This window comes from Clarias gariepinus, chromosome 5, assembly GCF_024256425.1.
Source record: "Clarias gariepinus isolate MV-2021 ecotype Netherlands chromosome 5, CGAR_prim_01v2, whole genome shotgun sequence".
Lineage (NCBI taxonomy): Eukaryota > Metazoa > Chordata > Actinopteri > Siluriformes > Clariidae > Clarias > Clarias gariepinus.
In genome coordinates this window covers 24,231,884-24,248,572 of record NC_071104.1, presented here as the reverse complement: position 1 = coordinate 24,248,572, position 16,689 = coordinate 24,231,884, and the positions used below count along the sequence as shown (strand labels likewise).

The 16,689-nt window shown below is 36.4% G+C and overlaps 2 protein-coding genes across 6 annotated transcripts; one reads left to right on the top strand and one right to left on the bottom strand.

Annotated features, from left to right (window-relative positions):
* Nucleotides 1-171: 171 nt before the first annotated feature.
* On the bottom strand, nt 172-5,603 carry dcaf17 (ddb1 and cul4 associated factor 17). Of its 2 annotated transcripts, XM_053496272.1 has the most exons (14): nt 4,951-5,603; nt 4,771-4,874; nt 4,570-4,660; nt 4,316-4,452; nt 3,566-3,644; nt 3,355-3,444; nt 3,154-3,261; nt 2,934-3,039; nt 2,618-2,760; nt 1,692-1,801; nt 1,522-1,609; nt 1,125-1,208; nt 531-686; nt 172-450 (listed from the first exon to the last, which is right to left on the bottom strand). In XM_053496272.1, the coding sequence occupies exons 1-14, from the start codon at nt 5,131-5,133 to the stop codon at nt 340-342; spliced, it is 1,590 nt and encodes a 529-aa protein (XP_053352247.1). In that variant the 5' UTR covers nt 5,134-5,603; the 3' UTR covers nt 172-339. The 2 variants fall into 2 exon arrangements, with proteins under 2 accessions (XP_053352247.1, XP_053352248.1); XM_053496273.1 differs by lacking the exon at nt 172-450 and having other exon boundaries at nt 561-686; nt 1,078-1,208.
* On the top strand, nt 5,081-16,488 carry mettl8 (methyltransferase 8, methylcytidine). 4 transcript variants are annotated; one of them, XM_053496276.1, is made up of 10 exons: nt 5,081-5,167; nt 6,665-6,833; nt 7,028-7,119; nt 7,720-8,054; nt 8,135-8,184; nt 8,736-8,796; nt 10,281-10,420; nt 14,479-14,585; nt 15,863-15,928; nt 16,083-16,488. In XM_053496276.1, exons 2-10 carry the CDS (start codon nt 6,688-6,690, stop codon nt 16,235-16,237), a joined length of 1,152 nt encoding a protein of 383 aa, XP_053352251.1. In that variant the 5' UTR covers nt 5,081-5,167; nt 6,665-6,687; the 3' UTR covers nt 16,238-16,488. The 4 variants fall into 4 exon arrangements, with proteins under 4 accessions (XP_053352251.1, XP_053352249.1, XP_053352252.1 ...); XM_053496274.1 differs by lacking the exon at nt 5,081-5,167 and adding an exon at nt 5,666-5,892; XM_053496277.1 differs by lacking the exons at nt 5,081-5,167; nt 15,863-15,928 and adding an exon at nt 5,666-5,892.
* Nucleotides 16,489-16,689: the final 201 nt, after the last annotated feature.

Below are 16,689 nucleotides of genomic sequence, written 5' to 3'. Positions count from 1 at the left end.
ATAGAGCTCATATAGTTTGTATATAGCAGTTTGAAACCACATCATAAGACAATCGTGATTTTTATGCAAGTCTCACACATCTTAATTAGCGCAAATGCTGCAGATTATGCACATTTTGAAATTCAATTCTTGGTAGTCAAAAAACTAGTGTAAAAAACAATCTAATACATCTTTAAAGTCACCACAAATTATTATTTTATTTAACATACTTGCCCTGGGGAAAAGCTGTAAGAAAAGACAAAAAAATCCAACCAATTCTATAATCAATATTTTTATAGTTGGGTAGTTAAATGCAAGCTGTGTATTCTGTGTTCAAGTGTTCACGTGTTCACACTGTCCTCAGTTTGTCCTTCGTTTTATCTTATAAACATGGCAACAGTAGCTGTTGTTCCTCTCTTGTTTAATGTGAATGATTGTGTCCCTGTCGAAGTAGACTTCATGACTGTAGGTCTGTAACAAAAATGTACTTAGTTGTAAATTTTGCTATGGGGAAAGGGAGAGGGGGAGTAAGAGTACTGTGTAATACCTACCACATCCCATGGTTCCTCAAGGGCAATTCTTTTTAACAGTGCTCCACTTTTATTGTGGTGGAGGCGAACACTGGCTTGTCCCTCATCTTCCGTGTGACTAACCTCCACAATGGCTAACAAGTCCAGCTCGTCCTCATATTTAACCATCTTAAATGTCTAAGAAAGCCAAAGCAAAAAAACCCAATAATAAGAAAATGTGTTAGTTTGAAGGGAATGAGGAAAATCCTGTATGTTTACAATGGTCTTTAAAAAATTTTTTTTTTTGTAATTCTTTCTATATTCAATGAAACCAGGATAATTCTTCCACACGTGTTAAGTTCTGCATGGATTATTTAATTATAATCTGTCCAACGTAGATTGCTGATGAGCCTGATGAACAAATCATTTATCTCTGCACCTAATCAATTCTTACTGATGAATCAGAACCCAATTTTAACTGGAATTAAAAAAAAAAAAAAAGAAGAAAAAAAAGTTTCACCCTGTTACCCATTCAGTTAGGCTTAACTAGCTAACACCATTAGCTAGAAGGGATGTTTTTCTTGCTTACATTTAAGCATTCAGATGCTAGGAGTGTTTTAGTCCATACTAATGTACCTCCTGCTCAGGATCATCTTCCAGCTGCTGAAATCTTTTCTTTACAATTCGGCCAGAGGAGGTCACTGTCACTTGGGAAGATTCCTGTAGGTAGAAATGAAAAACATTTAGCATCAAACAGACAATAATATTTAATTACTGAGCAAACTTAAAAAGTGGAATTAAAAGCTTGTTTATGGACTACATGCATTATAAGTAAATGGTGTTATTTACAAAGTCAATAAATAGCCAAGATTATAAAACTCAGCACTTGGTTTAATGTCATTGTAAATCAGAATATTTGACCCCTTTTGATTGACCCCAGTATAACATCTGCTTTCATATCACCTCATGAACTCAGATCTGAGGAAAATCAATAATAAAAACCTATACAAACTAAAAATTTAAAGAGACTTACACTGTTTTCTCGGGATGCTTTAATAGAAAAGTCGCAGACCACCTCATACTTGGAATCGACATCGTTTTCTGCTTTGATTTTCAGCACACTATAGAGACAGCTAAATTCAGTTGTCTTCTTGTTTACTATATTTATTAGCAATGGCCTCAAAAATTCTTCTTCAGCCTTACTTAATGGTACTGGGCCCAGCATGGATAATCCTCCTCGAGTCATCCGGGTGGAAGAAGATCCAGTCTGCCTCCAGTGAGTCGCACTTCATATCCTGCACACCATTCTTTGCCTTATAAGTGAATGCCAGTCAGAGGAGCATAGACTTAAAAGATTATACAAAAAAGTGTAATTGCAATTTTCTTAAATGATTAGCACCTCAACAATAAATATTTAGTAAAAAGATAGCCTTTTCCTGAAGATTGGAGAAGCCTGGAATGGAATCTTTGGCACAAACGTTTAAATTTTCCCTATATTCCTGTGAATTGTTTGAGTCAATTTCGATGAATTCACAAAAGTTACAAAATTCTTTTTATGAGGCTACTAGGTATTTAAGCTAAAATATATTAATGCATAGGGGCATTCATGTTGACTTCAACTTACCACTCTCTACAATTGTTGTGTAAGACCCGAAAGATTGAGTTTTACTACAGCATATGATTCAAACTGTAGCTGAAATGATGCTTGAGGTTTAACCACTACATTTTGTGGTTTGCTTCCAGGAAAAACCTCTTTCACACAGTCCTAAAAACAGCTTGTTTTATAGGGGTAGCATTTTGAATCTCTAAAAATCAGCTAAATTGAGCAACTCTCTAACTGTGATCTTTGGCATATTATTTGTCTCTGTATCTCGTCAACTTGCTGGGGAGCTATTTTTTTTGGGTTTTTTGTGTGTGAAAATGAACAAATGGCCATGATTCATCAGTGTTGCTGGGGAAAAAAGAAAAGAAAAAAAAAGAGCATGGCCGGAGTTGCTCCCTTGACTTGCAGCCTAAAATAGCTTTTTAACATTGGTATTATAATTAGGATTAATGTCATTTGTGCATAACTTTTCACATTGTGTTTTTATAATACATTATTTGTTACTAATATATTAGATATAAATTACCAGGGCACCATCACTGATGGAGCATATGTGGTGCGTCCCCCTGTGGCTCTTATGGTTGGGTGTGTAGATGTAGTGCCATGGGTGGCCTCCAATCTGGATCCCATTATCCAAGTACGACATCTCGAACAATGCGGGAGGACATTCTGGAATGGCATTTATTTTATCTAAATGAGCCACTGTTTCCATATAAAGCTGAGCAAATATCTTTGGTATGTCTAACCAATGTACAAAGGACGTGTTATTCAAAATATTCTACCAGAATACTTTATTCTTAGTCATTTCGCTGCCACAAAGGCCTTTGGTAATAGATACCAACCATTGATGTGAATGTTGACAGGAATGCCATAGGGAGCGTCTCCCACTATTCCACTAGCACCATATAAATCGCACTCCTGTCCTAGTATCAGCTTCTTGGTTCTGAACTAGAACAAAACATACAATAAGAACACCAGCCCAGTATGATGAGGTGTATGCACACCTATTAATCTACATATAAACAACAAAATGACAACAAAACAAAATTTAAAGCACTTTACCTTTTTTACAATGTCTTCAAAGCTATAAAGCTTTACACATTTTGTGCTGTGGGACACAGCCAACACTCCTTGAGAGAGGAGAACATCAACTACTGATTTACCAAAGACCTAGAAATGAAGTGAAATGGTATATAATTAAAATTCAAGACCTACTTCTACTCACTGATAAAAATAATGGCTATTAAATTAAATATAGTTTACTTTTTTGTTGATCTCCATCAGTCCAATAACATCAAGAGGAAAGACTTTAAATATGGTTAAATGCATGAGGACATTGTTCTCAACACCAGCCTTCGACAAGGAGAGTAAGAGAAGAGAGAGAGAGAGAGCGTGAAAGCATTCTTACATGAAATACCATCATGTGCAGAATAAATATTCAATTAATCAAAAGAAGAACTGTGAACAATCTCACCTGTCGTGCTAGTGGTGTCTGTTTATGCTGGATGGATTTGACATAAAATGTTTCCTGAGAGACATCCCATCCCAGTGATCTGTCAAGTTACACAGGGTAGTGCACACATTACCACTGCAGAAACTATTTTTTAAAAAGCTGAAACACTTTAAACACACACCTGCACATTTTTTTAAACCATAGTCTCTTCGCAATACCACAACTTGCCTGAAACACCCAAAAAGCTTATTCAAATCTTCCTGATTAAATAACTCTTTTGCTGTTATACATAAAAAGGGTCATCAAAGTAATTCTGCCTGTTAATAAAATAAGTTGAAAGAAACACATCAGTTTAAATGTTTATTTTTCACACCATGGTTGTTATATAAACATTCTATTATAACTTGCATACCAAATGTTTTTGCCATAATAACTGTTAAAAAACTTTATTATAACCCCTGAGCATCTTTTGAAATATTTCTTACATCCTTCTTCCAGAATTCTATCCCAACCAAACATTATACACATCCTTATTAAGATCAGGACTGGTGGTTGAGAGGATCATAGTTTCCGGCCTGTAGTTCTTTTCAACATGATTTGTCTGTTAAGGTTTTATATTGTCTTGTCCCAGGATTCACCTGCCTACAATACATTCTTCACATTATTTCTATTTGTTGATCAATTGCACAAGAGATCTCCATTCTCTATGTTTTTAAAAAGCAGGTAAACGCAAACCTTTGCACTCAAGTGTGGCAAGTATCTTAAGATTACCTGAACTTGACATGAGATGAGAGGTAGACTTTGCGCAGTGTTTGTCCTGTGTCAGCTGAGAGTTGATACAACCAATTATTAGCTGTTAGGGCTATAAGACTGGGCTTCTGCTCCAAAGCCTGTGGAAGCATCTTTTCCTGTAATATACATACTGTAATCGTAAAATGATTTGTGGTACCACATTATCCTTTATCTTTAGCAATTGTGCTGTTTTTATCCCATAAATCTGTTTTGTTATAATATGTAGCACTTACAAGTGGACACTGGCATAATAAAGAATCCTCAATTTTCTCAGCTTTGGGTCGCACTGGCATCTCATACAAGAGCTGTGGTTGAGGTGTTAAGCTGCAATTCATGATAAACTTTAGTCAGTATACAAAAGTAATTTTAGTACGAGCAACTTCTTCTTGATAAATTAGTGATAAGAAAAAACAGGATTAGTTAATGTACTCCACCTGGTGTAGGAGCACCTGTAATTCTCAAAATATATCCTTCCGCTTTCATAAGAAATGACGGTTTTGGAGGATTTGGCCCACACTTTTGTGAATTCTGCACCATCCTTGGAAAACAATAATAATTAAAAATAATAACCAATACTACCGAATTAAACAAAATAATTGAATTAAACAAAATACCTGAAGGATAATATTCTTGAGGATCTTGAGATTTCCTCCTAGTAGTGTACCAAAGTCATGTGAGGTGACTCCTGTAGACCTGAAGCCTAACAACACGCAGGCGTTGTTGATTCGCGCCTTGCCCGCTAGAGGGCGAGCAATAGGAGACCGCTCCAGAGACATGGAGAAGGATGTTGAGACCATTAACTCGCTGTAGACTGGAGACCAGCGCGCACAGGTATGATGTCGGATATTTTGCGAACTTAAATGGTCTGTTTTAGTAAATCTGCGACGTCCATATTCACTCTGAATAAATTAACCTTAAGTTATTACCTGCAATGCGACATAACTCTTATCCTTAAGCTAACGGTAGTAGACTAGCTATCTGTCTAACCCGAGTTAAATGTTTAACTTATACGTCTGGAAGCTGTTTTTTTTCGAATTTGTCCGATAATCATTTGAGAAACAGCTGTATTTGTTTAGGAATAAGTGCTATCATGTATAGCCAAACGCTATAGTTGTGTAGTTTATTTGTTTTTAGCAAACTAGCTGGCTAACGGTTCTAGCTACTTGGTGCACGCGACCCAGTATCTATGCATGTCACATTATTCTGCAGCGAAGCTAAAAGCTAAAGTAACTGCTCCAGTCCTGCACCTGGGATGAGTCTCAATCACTTCCGCTTTCCACCGCCGCTTCCCGCTCAGCGGGAAGAGCTGAAAGACCCGGAAGAAAAATGGCGTCCAAGTAAAAGGGTTACTCGAGTTCATTTAGAACCCGAAAGTGCGCCGTGTACACTGTATAGTGTATATTATTATTAACATTTGGAGTTTTACCAAGGTTAATTCGTGTCTAAAAGCCACGTGGATTATATAATCTGAAAGAATTGCAATACATTAGGTTCAAAAGATGTGTGTAGCAGGTACAGAATACCCATAATGCACCAGCGCCATGTTTGGATTCAGGGTGAGTCTTTAAGTTTGTGTTGTGCATTCTGAAATGGTCAGGGATTGGACCCTTGCCGAAGATTTTAAAGAGGAAGGATTTAGGAAAACATTTCAGGCAATCGTTCATTAAATAGTTCATAAAGTTTTCCCAAATAAATAAATAATTAGCTGGCACTGTGGGCTAGTGGTTAGTACTGTGGCCTCGCATTTTCAGGGTCAAGGATTTGATTCCTGTCTTAGATCTGTGAGCGTAGAGTTTGCTGTTCTTTCCATTTTTTGTGGGTTTCCACAACAGTCTAAAGAAATGCAGGTTAAGTTAATTGGTGTTCCCAAATTGACTGTAGTGTGTGTGTGCCCCTGCGATAGATTGGCATCCTGTCCAGCCTCTAAGTCTCCTGGAATAGGCTCCAGGCTCCTGTGTCTCTGTATACAGTACTCTGATAAAGTGGTGAAGATAAATGAATGAATGAATTACTTAATGAAAAAATTAATGGCTATGAAAAACTGCATTCATACATGTCATAATTAGTAACTGATTTACTCTGGTTGTCTTTGTTGTGGATCTGATGTGTGCAAGGTGGATGCCAATCCACCATAGTTATAAATTAACTATGAACATAAAACTATGAAGCGATGTGCTTCATTTTTCGGAACAAGCAGACAATGTTCCTTTGAGATTAATGTATTATAAAGGCATGTGGTTATTTTATTTATTTAAACAATATATAATTTAATTATACAAATCTTTTTAAACTTTTAATAGGTTGTATTACTATTCTTGATCATTTCAGTTTTCATCAAATAAACAAGTAAAATGAGAAGACTGATGAAGATGATTGTGTCAGCTGTGGTCCGTGGTGTTGGATATGTTTCCTTCAGATGTCTCAGTGGACGACCTCCTGCACCACTCGGAGGCAGAATTCTCACCAACCCTAAGGACATCTTCCAGCATAACATGTGGTATGTCTATGTAGTAATGTTACATCATTGGGATTTAGACAAGGGCAATAGTAAAGTTTACTATACCTGAACTGGGGGGCGGAGCATGTTTGTTGTTTCAACCCCTGTTATTCATACTTTAATCTTATTCATGACTAGAGTTATGCTAAAGCACTGATTTCTCTAACAAGGGCATATCTGCTGCTGTGATGTAGGGATCATGTCCAGTGGTCACCAGAGGAGATGGAAAGAGCCATTCAAAAAGCAGAGGAGAACTCCAGAGAACAGATTCCAGTAGAGGAGCAACGTAAGACAAATATTTTAGACCACTGAATGAAGATATATTTATTTTTTGACTAAAAATATGTGGATACATGACCATCACATCCATGTGTGCTTGCTGAACATGCGATTGCAGTTTAAGTCTCCTTTGCTGTTATAATAACCTAAAATTTTGGCATGGCCGTAGAGATATTTGCAAATTTAGCCACAAGATTATTGGTGAGATCAGGTTGTTATGCCGGGTGAGAAGTCTTGGGGTGCAGTCCGCATTCCAGTTTATAGCAAAGGAGTTTAGCGGGGTTGAGGTCAGTGCGCTGTCCCGGCCACTCAAGTTCTTCCACTCCAGCCTTGGTAAATTACATTTTCTTCAAACCTCATTTTGTGCACAAGGGCATTGTCATGCTGGAACAGGTTTATACCATTAGGTCCAGTAAAGGGAAATCTTAATGAAGTGTACAAAGACATGTAGTACAATTGTGGCTTTGTGGCAGCAGTTTGGGGAAGAACCACATATGGGTGTTATGGTCAGGTGGCCACAAACCTTTAGCCATAAAGAGAAAATTTCAAGACTCTAGTGTTGTGGATAAACAATTTGTGCAGTTCAGGGCATTTCTATGCTTTCCAGTCAGGTATGACAGAGATGCTAACAAATATTGGGACAGATTTTACAAAATGCATCAAAGCAAGTTCTTCAAAAATCGGCAGTGGCTTTTCTCTGAGTTTCCCGAGCTCTTGCCCCAGGGCTGTTACACAAATCGTACCACAGAAGGTCTGGAAGCTTCAGTGCCAGCATATCCTGAGTTAGGAGAAACTCCGCACAGCGGGATGGAAAGCCAGCAGGAAGACTCTCACATTCTCAACCATGATGTACTAAAAGAGAACACTCATCAGCTTTCTGCACTGCACTCTCAAGAAGCTGCTGCTTTCCCAGGGCAACATGCTTCTTTTAGAATACTGGAGGTTATTGACTTTTCATACAGGCCTTTTCTTGCAGTCGGCTACGATCAACTACTGTGTGACATGTTGTGTTTTTGCTACAGGTGGGTTGTGGTGCAGGCAACAGTGTGTTCCCTATCATCAACGCCATCAGGTTAGAAAAGCAGCCAATCCATTAATCTTTGTCTGAGACATTGCAAGCTTAAAGGAACGTCTGCTTAAGACATGCATACTTGATGGAGCTAAATAAATTAAAGTAGTGTAAGACAAAAAGTCTTAGAATAAACACTAATTCTGTGCATTATTAATCTCAGTTTAATAAATAAGAAAAATACTTTTTATGGGTAGTGTTTCCCTAATGGAGCCAGACATCCTCTACATTTATTGCCGTTTTTTATTAAACACAGAATCGCCTTTCTCACTCAAGATGAACCTGTTAACACAATACAATAATTGCACAATTATGTTTAATATATATGTTTAAAATAGCTCTTTATATAGTGATTTTGGGGACATTCTGTAGATCACAATGCTTCAAAGTCTCACCCGTTAAGATGGTCGGGATGTCAAAACAACCTTTCACTTGAACATTTTTTATTGTTAGATTTTGTATAACAGCTTTATTTTCAATCATTGTAGTCTGCTGTGTTCAAATATAAATATCTAGTCTGTTACAATATTTTTTTTCCTTTTTTCTTTTTTTAGAGGCAGTGATGTGTTCTTGTACTGCTTTGACTTTTCTTCCAAAGCAATCCAACTTGTCCAGGTGAATAATAAAAAAAAATGTTCCCTGTAATTACAACTTTACATTACTTAATGTGATGAGCAGATGTTAGTAGACAGACTTTATCAGTGAAATGAAAATTATCATACACTCAGGAAGAAAACGATGGGTCTCCCCAGCCTTCATTTTGTCTTATTTCCAACCACTTTGCCGACAGCAGATCAGTTAAAATGGCTGCCAGGTCGGTGTGTGTGTGTGTGTGTGTGAGCGTGAGCGGGCGAATGTGTGCGCGAGTGTGTGTGCATATTGGCCCGGTGGATATTTGATGCTGTCAGAATGCAGTGGCTTTTATCAAATAGAGGCAGGAGGCTGCTAGCACAGTGAAAGCATTAGATTGTGCACACAACCCAAGAGGAGACACTCAACTGTAACAAGGATAAGGAAATACCTCATTTGTTACGGAGACAAAGTTTAAATACAAAACTCTTAGTTTTCAAATAATACCAGTTATGTTAAGAGCTTGCGATGTACAAAGCTTTCCCTGTTGTGAGTGTTTTCTGATTATTACATTTCATATTTCTCTGCTTTTAAATTAGGGGAATGTGAAATGTGGAAACATTTGAGAACATCTGGGGAAAATCATTAGATGTTTCTGTGCCTAAATTATGGCAAAAAGAGGCAAATAGTTTTAAGTTTAGTACAACCAATAAATATCAGTAGGTTTGAGGCAATCAATATATTGGTGTTTTCCAGGGCTACTGTAGGGAAATCCTTAAACAGAGTGTTCTACAATTTTGCTTGATGTAATCAGGTTTTAAAATGCCAGAACTTAATATATAATATATTCCATTTCAAGAAAGCCAAATATTCCATGAATTTAAACTATTATTATTAATTAATATGTCATTATACATTCTTTAAAAAACCCAGTAAGTACTGTACAAGAAACCTGCAGTTTAATCACAGCATATAGGAAGTATCCAAACATGCTCTGCTTCAAGTCTTAAACAAGTGTCAGTATTTAAGCGATTGCTTTAATCTTAAATCTAATCTGGAAATGTATGTTAATAGAAAGCTGTTCCTGGATGTTTAATTTTGACTTTTTAGCAGTGTGCTATAACGCTTTAAACTACATTAATAACCGAATAATGCTATCTTCTTATTCTTCTTTACCCCTTTCTGCTTAATCTGTATATTTTATAAAATAATTTCCTCTAATTATTGTTTACTTACACATTCTTTGTAAGCTTATCTTTTAATGCTCAATTTATTTATGTTGTTTTATCTAATTTTCTGTTTTACTCACTGCACACTTTTGTCTGTCTCATTCTGCCTTTGGAAAATGTGTTGCGCATAATGGTTAAAATTGCTATATATATATATTAATAATAATTATTAAACTATTTTTATTTATTTACATTTAGGATTAACTGTATCATAATATGCCTTAATGTCTTTATATTTTCTAAAATATCCTTATTTAGGGGGCTTATATTTGTTATTCATTTTTGTTGGTCACCCTACAGGAGCATCCAGACTACGATCCTGCAGTGTGCCATGCATTTGTGCATGACATTTGTGATGAAGTGTCCATGTTTCCCTTTCCTCATGAGAGTCTTGATGTTATTGTTGTAATCTTTGTGCTCTCCTCTATTCACCCTGAGAGGTATGGTGTTCCTAGCCTTTCTTTCTTCTTTTTTTTTTAAACCAAACTCTGGCATTTCTGTTTAGTTAACATAAAAAAGTGTACAAAGGACATTTTGTTGTAATCCAGGGAATACAAACACTGACCGTATAAAGCACGGATAAAATTTAATATTTGTAAATTGCAAACATTTGATTTTTATAGTTTGTCATTCTGAGTTGTGGTTCTAATATTATTCTCATTAAATATAAACGTTCCCCAGTCTTGTCAGTGTAAGGGCTTTAGACAGCTGACTCCACTGCTTGAGAGATGTCCTGGAAAATTCTGACCAATGTGAATGTCAGTTTACATATTTTACCACAGCCCTTAGGTATTTATGATTTATTTCTAAGAGAATTAAGTGTAACTAGGCAGGCATTTAGCAGGAAGCTCAGGCAGCCTGCTCTGTGTAACTAAATGTGATGGCTTTCTTCATAGAGAGCTGGTGTAGATTGCTGTACGTCACATCTGCACTCTGTCCAGATCGTGGAAGGAACTCCTCTTGGCTGTCTAAACGAATGAGTGCTTAGCTTTCTTTAAATAAAGATTTGGGCTTCTTCAGTACTTACTTAAACGTAATCTAGTTGGAGCCATAAAAACTTTTCTATATTTTTCTTATGTATCACTATATTTAGTTTTCTCATAAAAGCATGTTTTCTAACACCAGTAAAAATATTCAGTTTAGCTTTCCTACTTAACATAAGCTACTTGTTTACGTGGAGCAACAATTAATTTTAAAGTTAATTAGATTAATTAAAGTTAATCTTGCACAACTGTTCATAACATCGCTTTTACTCACCATTTTGATTTCACCTATGGTTAAACATTTTTATGTAGCATTTTGATTTCACTTACAGGTTAATCTTCAGACAGATATTTAAGTACTGCCAGATTTGCATGATAAAATTATGTTGTAATAAATATTTTTTTGTGATTATTTATTAATCCATCCGGGGCATTATAGTGTATAATACTGGGCTGTCTGTTCGGGGACTTTAAATCACTTAACCTCAGACTGTTGTGGATATGTTTTTTCTAACAACCCGTGTTTTTTTTATTTTTTTAAAGTGGCGATTCACATTACTGCTTTTTATACCACGCTTTTGAAACATATAAGACAAAACTGGAGTAAGCCATGCTGCATCGCACGTTTGTTTCTATTCCTTAAGTATTTTGTCGTTGCTGTGTCCTCTGTCTATACACGGTGAACTAGTTCAATTAAATCTTATTTGTATAGCGCTTTACACAATTGTGATTGCCGCAAAGCAGCTTTACACATTCAAAAGAATTATTTAAGTTTGTATGGAATGTGTATGAATCAAAATAGTCAGATTGTCCCTGATGAGCAAGGCGAGAATGACAGTGGCAAGGAAAAACTTCCTGAGAGGACTCAACAGGGAACCCATCCTCATCTGGTTGAAACAGAAGGCAGGAATTGATCTCCATTTATACTGTGTTAGGTGGCAGGCAGTTCAGTATAACAGTTGATGTTAATTGATGTTAATATGGAGTCCAGATAGTTCTTGGAGGCTCAGGTAGACATGTATAAAATTCCAGTCATAAACTATCAAGCGACTGCAGCCAAGTCAAGTCCTCAGAGAAACAGCTGTCAACATCAGTTGAGGCCAGAACTGTCTTCATTGTAGAGTGAAACAGTCCCCAGACACCAAACGCATCCCAAAGCGACACACGGGGCATCCATCTCCAACCAGAAGCGGGGCACCAGGATGAGTCAGACATGTCCAGAGGGCAGAGGCAGTCTGGATCACTGGCAGCTCAGGAACATGTGTAGCTCGACAGGGAAAGGGAGAACAGGAGAGGGGAGAGCAGAAGAGAAGCGATAGCAGTTAGGTCTGGTCACAGTCACAATGTATAAGTTGAATGTATATTTAGTGTAGAGTGCAAGCAGGACTAACTATAACAGCATAACTATAAGGGAGCCTTTCTAATAGTGTTTGAAAAGGCTCCCTTCAAGCAGGAATAACTATAACAGCATAACTAATGTGTAATGAGATAAAAAAAAATGTTAGTTGCTCTAGATAAGAGCGTCTGCCAAATGCCTAAATGTAAATAAGTATAAGGGGGATCCAGAAGAAAACAGACATGAGGGCTCCCTGAGATGTAAAGCAAGTTTAATCACCTCACCAGCAACAAACCAAAGTAATCAATGAGAGGGTGGAAGACAACATCTGAACATACCAGTTCACCATAATACTCTACGTTCATGAGTCCACCAGAACTGCTCCTTTACCTAAGGCAAACCTATTTACAAAAATGCTTGATTAAATAAATAGGTTTTTAGCCTAGACTTAAACACTCAGACTGTGTCTGAGTCCCAAACACTATTAGGAAGGCCTTTTTTTTTTTTTTTACTTTGGGGCTTTGTAAGAAAAAGCTTTGCCCCTACTGTAGTTTTCATAATACGTGGTACTGACAAGCAGCCTGCATCCTTTGATCGAAGTAGGCTTGGCGGATCGTGAGACACTAGCGGTTCACTCAGATACTGCAGCGCGAGACCATTTAATGCTTTATATGTCAAAAGTAGTATTTTAAAATCGATGCGGAATTTCATAGAGAGCCAGTGAAGTGAAGATAAGATATGGTTCTGGTTCTTGTGAGGATTCTCGCTGCTGCATTCTGAACTAACTGAAGCTTGTTTATGCACATAGTTGAACAACCAGACAGTAAGGTGTTACAACAGTCCAACCTAGAGGTGATAAAAGCATGAACTAGTTTTTCTGCATCATTTAGTGACAATATATTCATCAACTTGGCAATATTTTTGAGGTGAAAGTATGCTATCCTGGTGATATTGTCTACAATATTGTTCTAGCTTCAAATAAAAGACTAGAATCTATAATTACACAGAGGTCTTTCACTATTGCACTTGATTGAACAGAAAGGCCAACTAAAGTTACAGTGTGGTCTAAAATCTTGCATCTAGCTGCATGCTGTCCTATGACTAGAACTTTTATCTTATCAGGATTAAGCAGAAGGAAGTTAATTAGCATCAGTCTCTTATATCCTTTACGCATTGCTCAACTTTAGCAAGCTGGTTTTTCTCATCTGGTTTTGCCGAGATGTATAACAATGACGTAGCATAACAATGAAAACTAATACCATGCTTACGGATAATGTTGCCCAAAGGAAGCATGTAAAGGTAAAAAAAAAGCAGTGGCCCTAAAACCGAACCCTGTGGAACACCAAACTCCACTAGAGAACCTGCAGAATAATCACCAACAACTAGTGATGGGTCGTTCATTAATGTTCATGATTCGTTCTTTTTGAATGAGTCTTTAACGTGACTCAGAAGAACGAGTAGTATCAGAGAGTGATTCATTCATTTTCTACTGGGCGCGAATGCGCAAAGCATCACAAAACCTCCATAGGTTATGTACAGGAAACATAGACTCCCATAGACGCTATGCAGTGCAGTAGATTCAAAAGAACGAACAACTCGGACTAGAAGATATGAGAGGTGAGCTGCTCATTCTGTTTATCATATGTTTTTACCTGCATTGTAATAGTTTCATTACTGAAACTATAGCCAAAATTTGTGTATGTAGACGTGTTGGGGGGGGGGGCTGTTTATTAAAAATGTAACATTTTATTTTATTTCTGATTAAAAGAACTAAATGACAATCGTGTTGAGTGACACATATAGCCACGCCCACCTTGAGGCAAAAGGCAGAAAAAAGTGCTAGATGCTGTGACATAATTTGCCCTGTAGCTGCTCATCACTTCACTTCTTCTCAACATAATATCATTTACGGACATGTGAGAACACCTCTCGTAAAAAACTATGTTCAGTGTGCAGTTTTCTGATAGCAGGTTGCATCCTAAATATATGTCATTGTTATTCATTTAGAAGAGGTGAGGCCAAAGGTGCCATCGGTGCCGCATATATTAGACACTGTTAATGCCCAAAGATGTAGTCATTGTCTCCTTCATGTAACTAAATTGTTTTCTGATTTTGAACATTATTAATGTTATCCATCTAACTGATGAGCGGTATGTTTGTTACCTTTCTGCCCCAACAGAATTCAAAGTGTGCTTAATCGTCTCTCAGGCTACCTGAAGCATGGGGGAATCATCCTGTTCCGAGATTATGGCAGATATGATTTGGCTCAACTGCGATTCAAAAAAGGTATATTATGTTAGTCAAGGTCTAGTGAATGTATGCTCTTGAATGTGCACCCTGGCTTAAAAACAAAACCTATTTAGCAAATGTTTTGAAGGATATTATTTACAGTATGTTGGGGTGTGTTTTTTGACATTTAATTTAATAAATGTGACTAATATTTGTATAATACATTAATACTAATATATATTATACACTAATACATTAGTCCTGTAGCTCATAAAAGATGTGTTCATGTTGTTGAAGTAAATGTTGGGAACTTTAAGTGACTCTCATTTTTTTATGTCACTGGAAGAACACAAATAAAAGGAGAAACAACTGGTGGAATCCATACCCTGTACATATATGAAATCATAGAAATGTACTCAAACAATCTTATTTTTATACATATGTATCTATTTTAGACTTATTTAACACTAAATGTAAGAGGTAAATTGGCAATAAGGACTCTTCAATGCAACTGAAATACTTTATCTTTTCAACTTAGTTAAAGGCACCAGATAAAATGCATAATAGTTTCCTGGCTTATCTATACTTGTATATAAATGAAAAAAATGCTGTCTGCCAAATACCTAAATGTAAATAAATTGCACAGACATGCTGTTATAAAAATAAATAAATAATAAATAAAAAAATAAAAAAATAAATGAACAGCCCACCCTGCTGAAGATGAACAACAATTACCGTGTTTTAATTTATTAAGGAACAACTCAGCATATTCTTTAACAGTCATAGTTAAATTTAAGTTGTGGAACATGTGAAAAAACTTGGTTCCTGTTATTACTTACTGTATAATGCCAGTAAACAGTTGTTTACTTGCTTATGTTTTTTCTGTTTAATGTAATAAACTTGTCATGATACTGAACAGAAATCATAAGCAAGACATCTGTCCTGATGGCTGTTCCATAACTGAATGTTACAAAGAGCTAACACCTGAGCCCTGTTTCATAAATGCTAACTAAATGTCTCCTAAAAGGAAACGTCACCATATCAAAATTTTATAATATAACAACACATATTAATGAGATTATCAGTCTGAGATTACTGTATGTGCATCTTTTACCATACAAGTAACCATGAATGAGTTACTGCGGAAACAAACTTAATAGAATCAGTGCATTCATATAAGCATATTATTTGAATTTATTACGCAACAATAGTCAGAGCTGCTTTTATAAATAATTAATCCACAAGCCCCGTGGATTATTTAAAAATTCTGGGATGGATTATTATTACCCTGTCCACATGCATGGATGACACAAGTATGATATCCTGCTTTTCAGGGCAGTGTTTGTTTGAAAATTTCTACACACGACAAGATGGAACCTGTGTATATTTTTTTACGAAAGGTATTTTTTAATATAATATTTAAGCTTTGAAACTTTAACTCTATGTATATAGATAATGATTTTCATGTTTTTATTAGACAATTCCTTATGAAGACATGAAATACTGACTAGATATATATGAAGGAAGAAGGATGACTCCTTTGCTGTTTTGTAGATGAAGTCCATCAGTTGTTCACTAATGCTGGGCTGGAAGAGGTTCAGAACCTGGAAGACAGAAGACTTCAGGTGAACCGAGGAAAGAAAGTGGTGATGCATAGAGTGTGGATGCAGAGCAAGTATCGGAAACCTTCCAGAGTACCAATGTCCTAGATCTTTCAACACCAGGAGATTGACCACTGGGATTAAATATGTGAAAGTATATTAGAATGTATGGACATAAATGATCATGTTGCGAGTGAGTCGTATAGAAGGGTTAACTTAACAATTGGCCATGAGAGGGAAATCATAACTAAGAAATAACTAAGACATTTTTCACAGTAGATACTGTATTTTATTAAATACCTGATTACTGTTATACTTTTCTATTTTATTTATGTGAATAAAAACAGTGACAAAGACCATCTGTATTTTATGTCTGTTGAAGATCTGAAGGTCTTTCTCTTTCCTGTTGGGATGCAAAGCTACAGACTGTTCAGTGAAAATCTGCTTGTAAAGCCATAAAGTATTTTCAGTAAACCTTGACAGTGTTGCCAAAGGTCATGCTGCAGTAGACTAGATATTGAATACACATTAGTTTTGTGGCTTTAACTCACTATCATTGC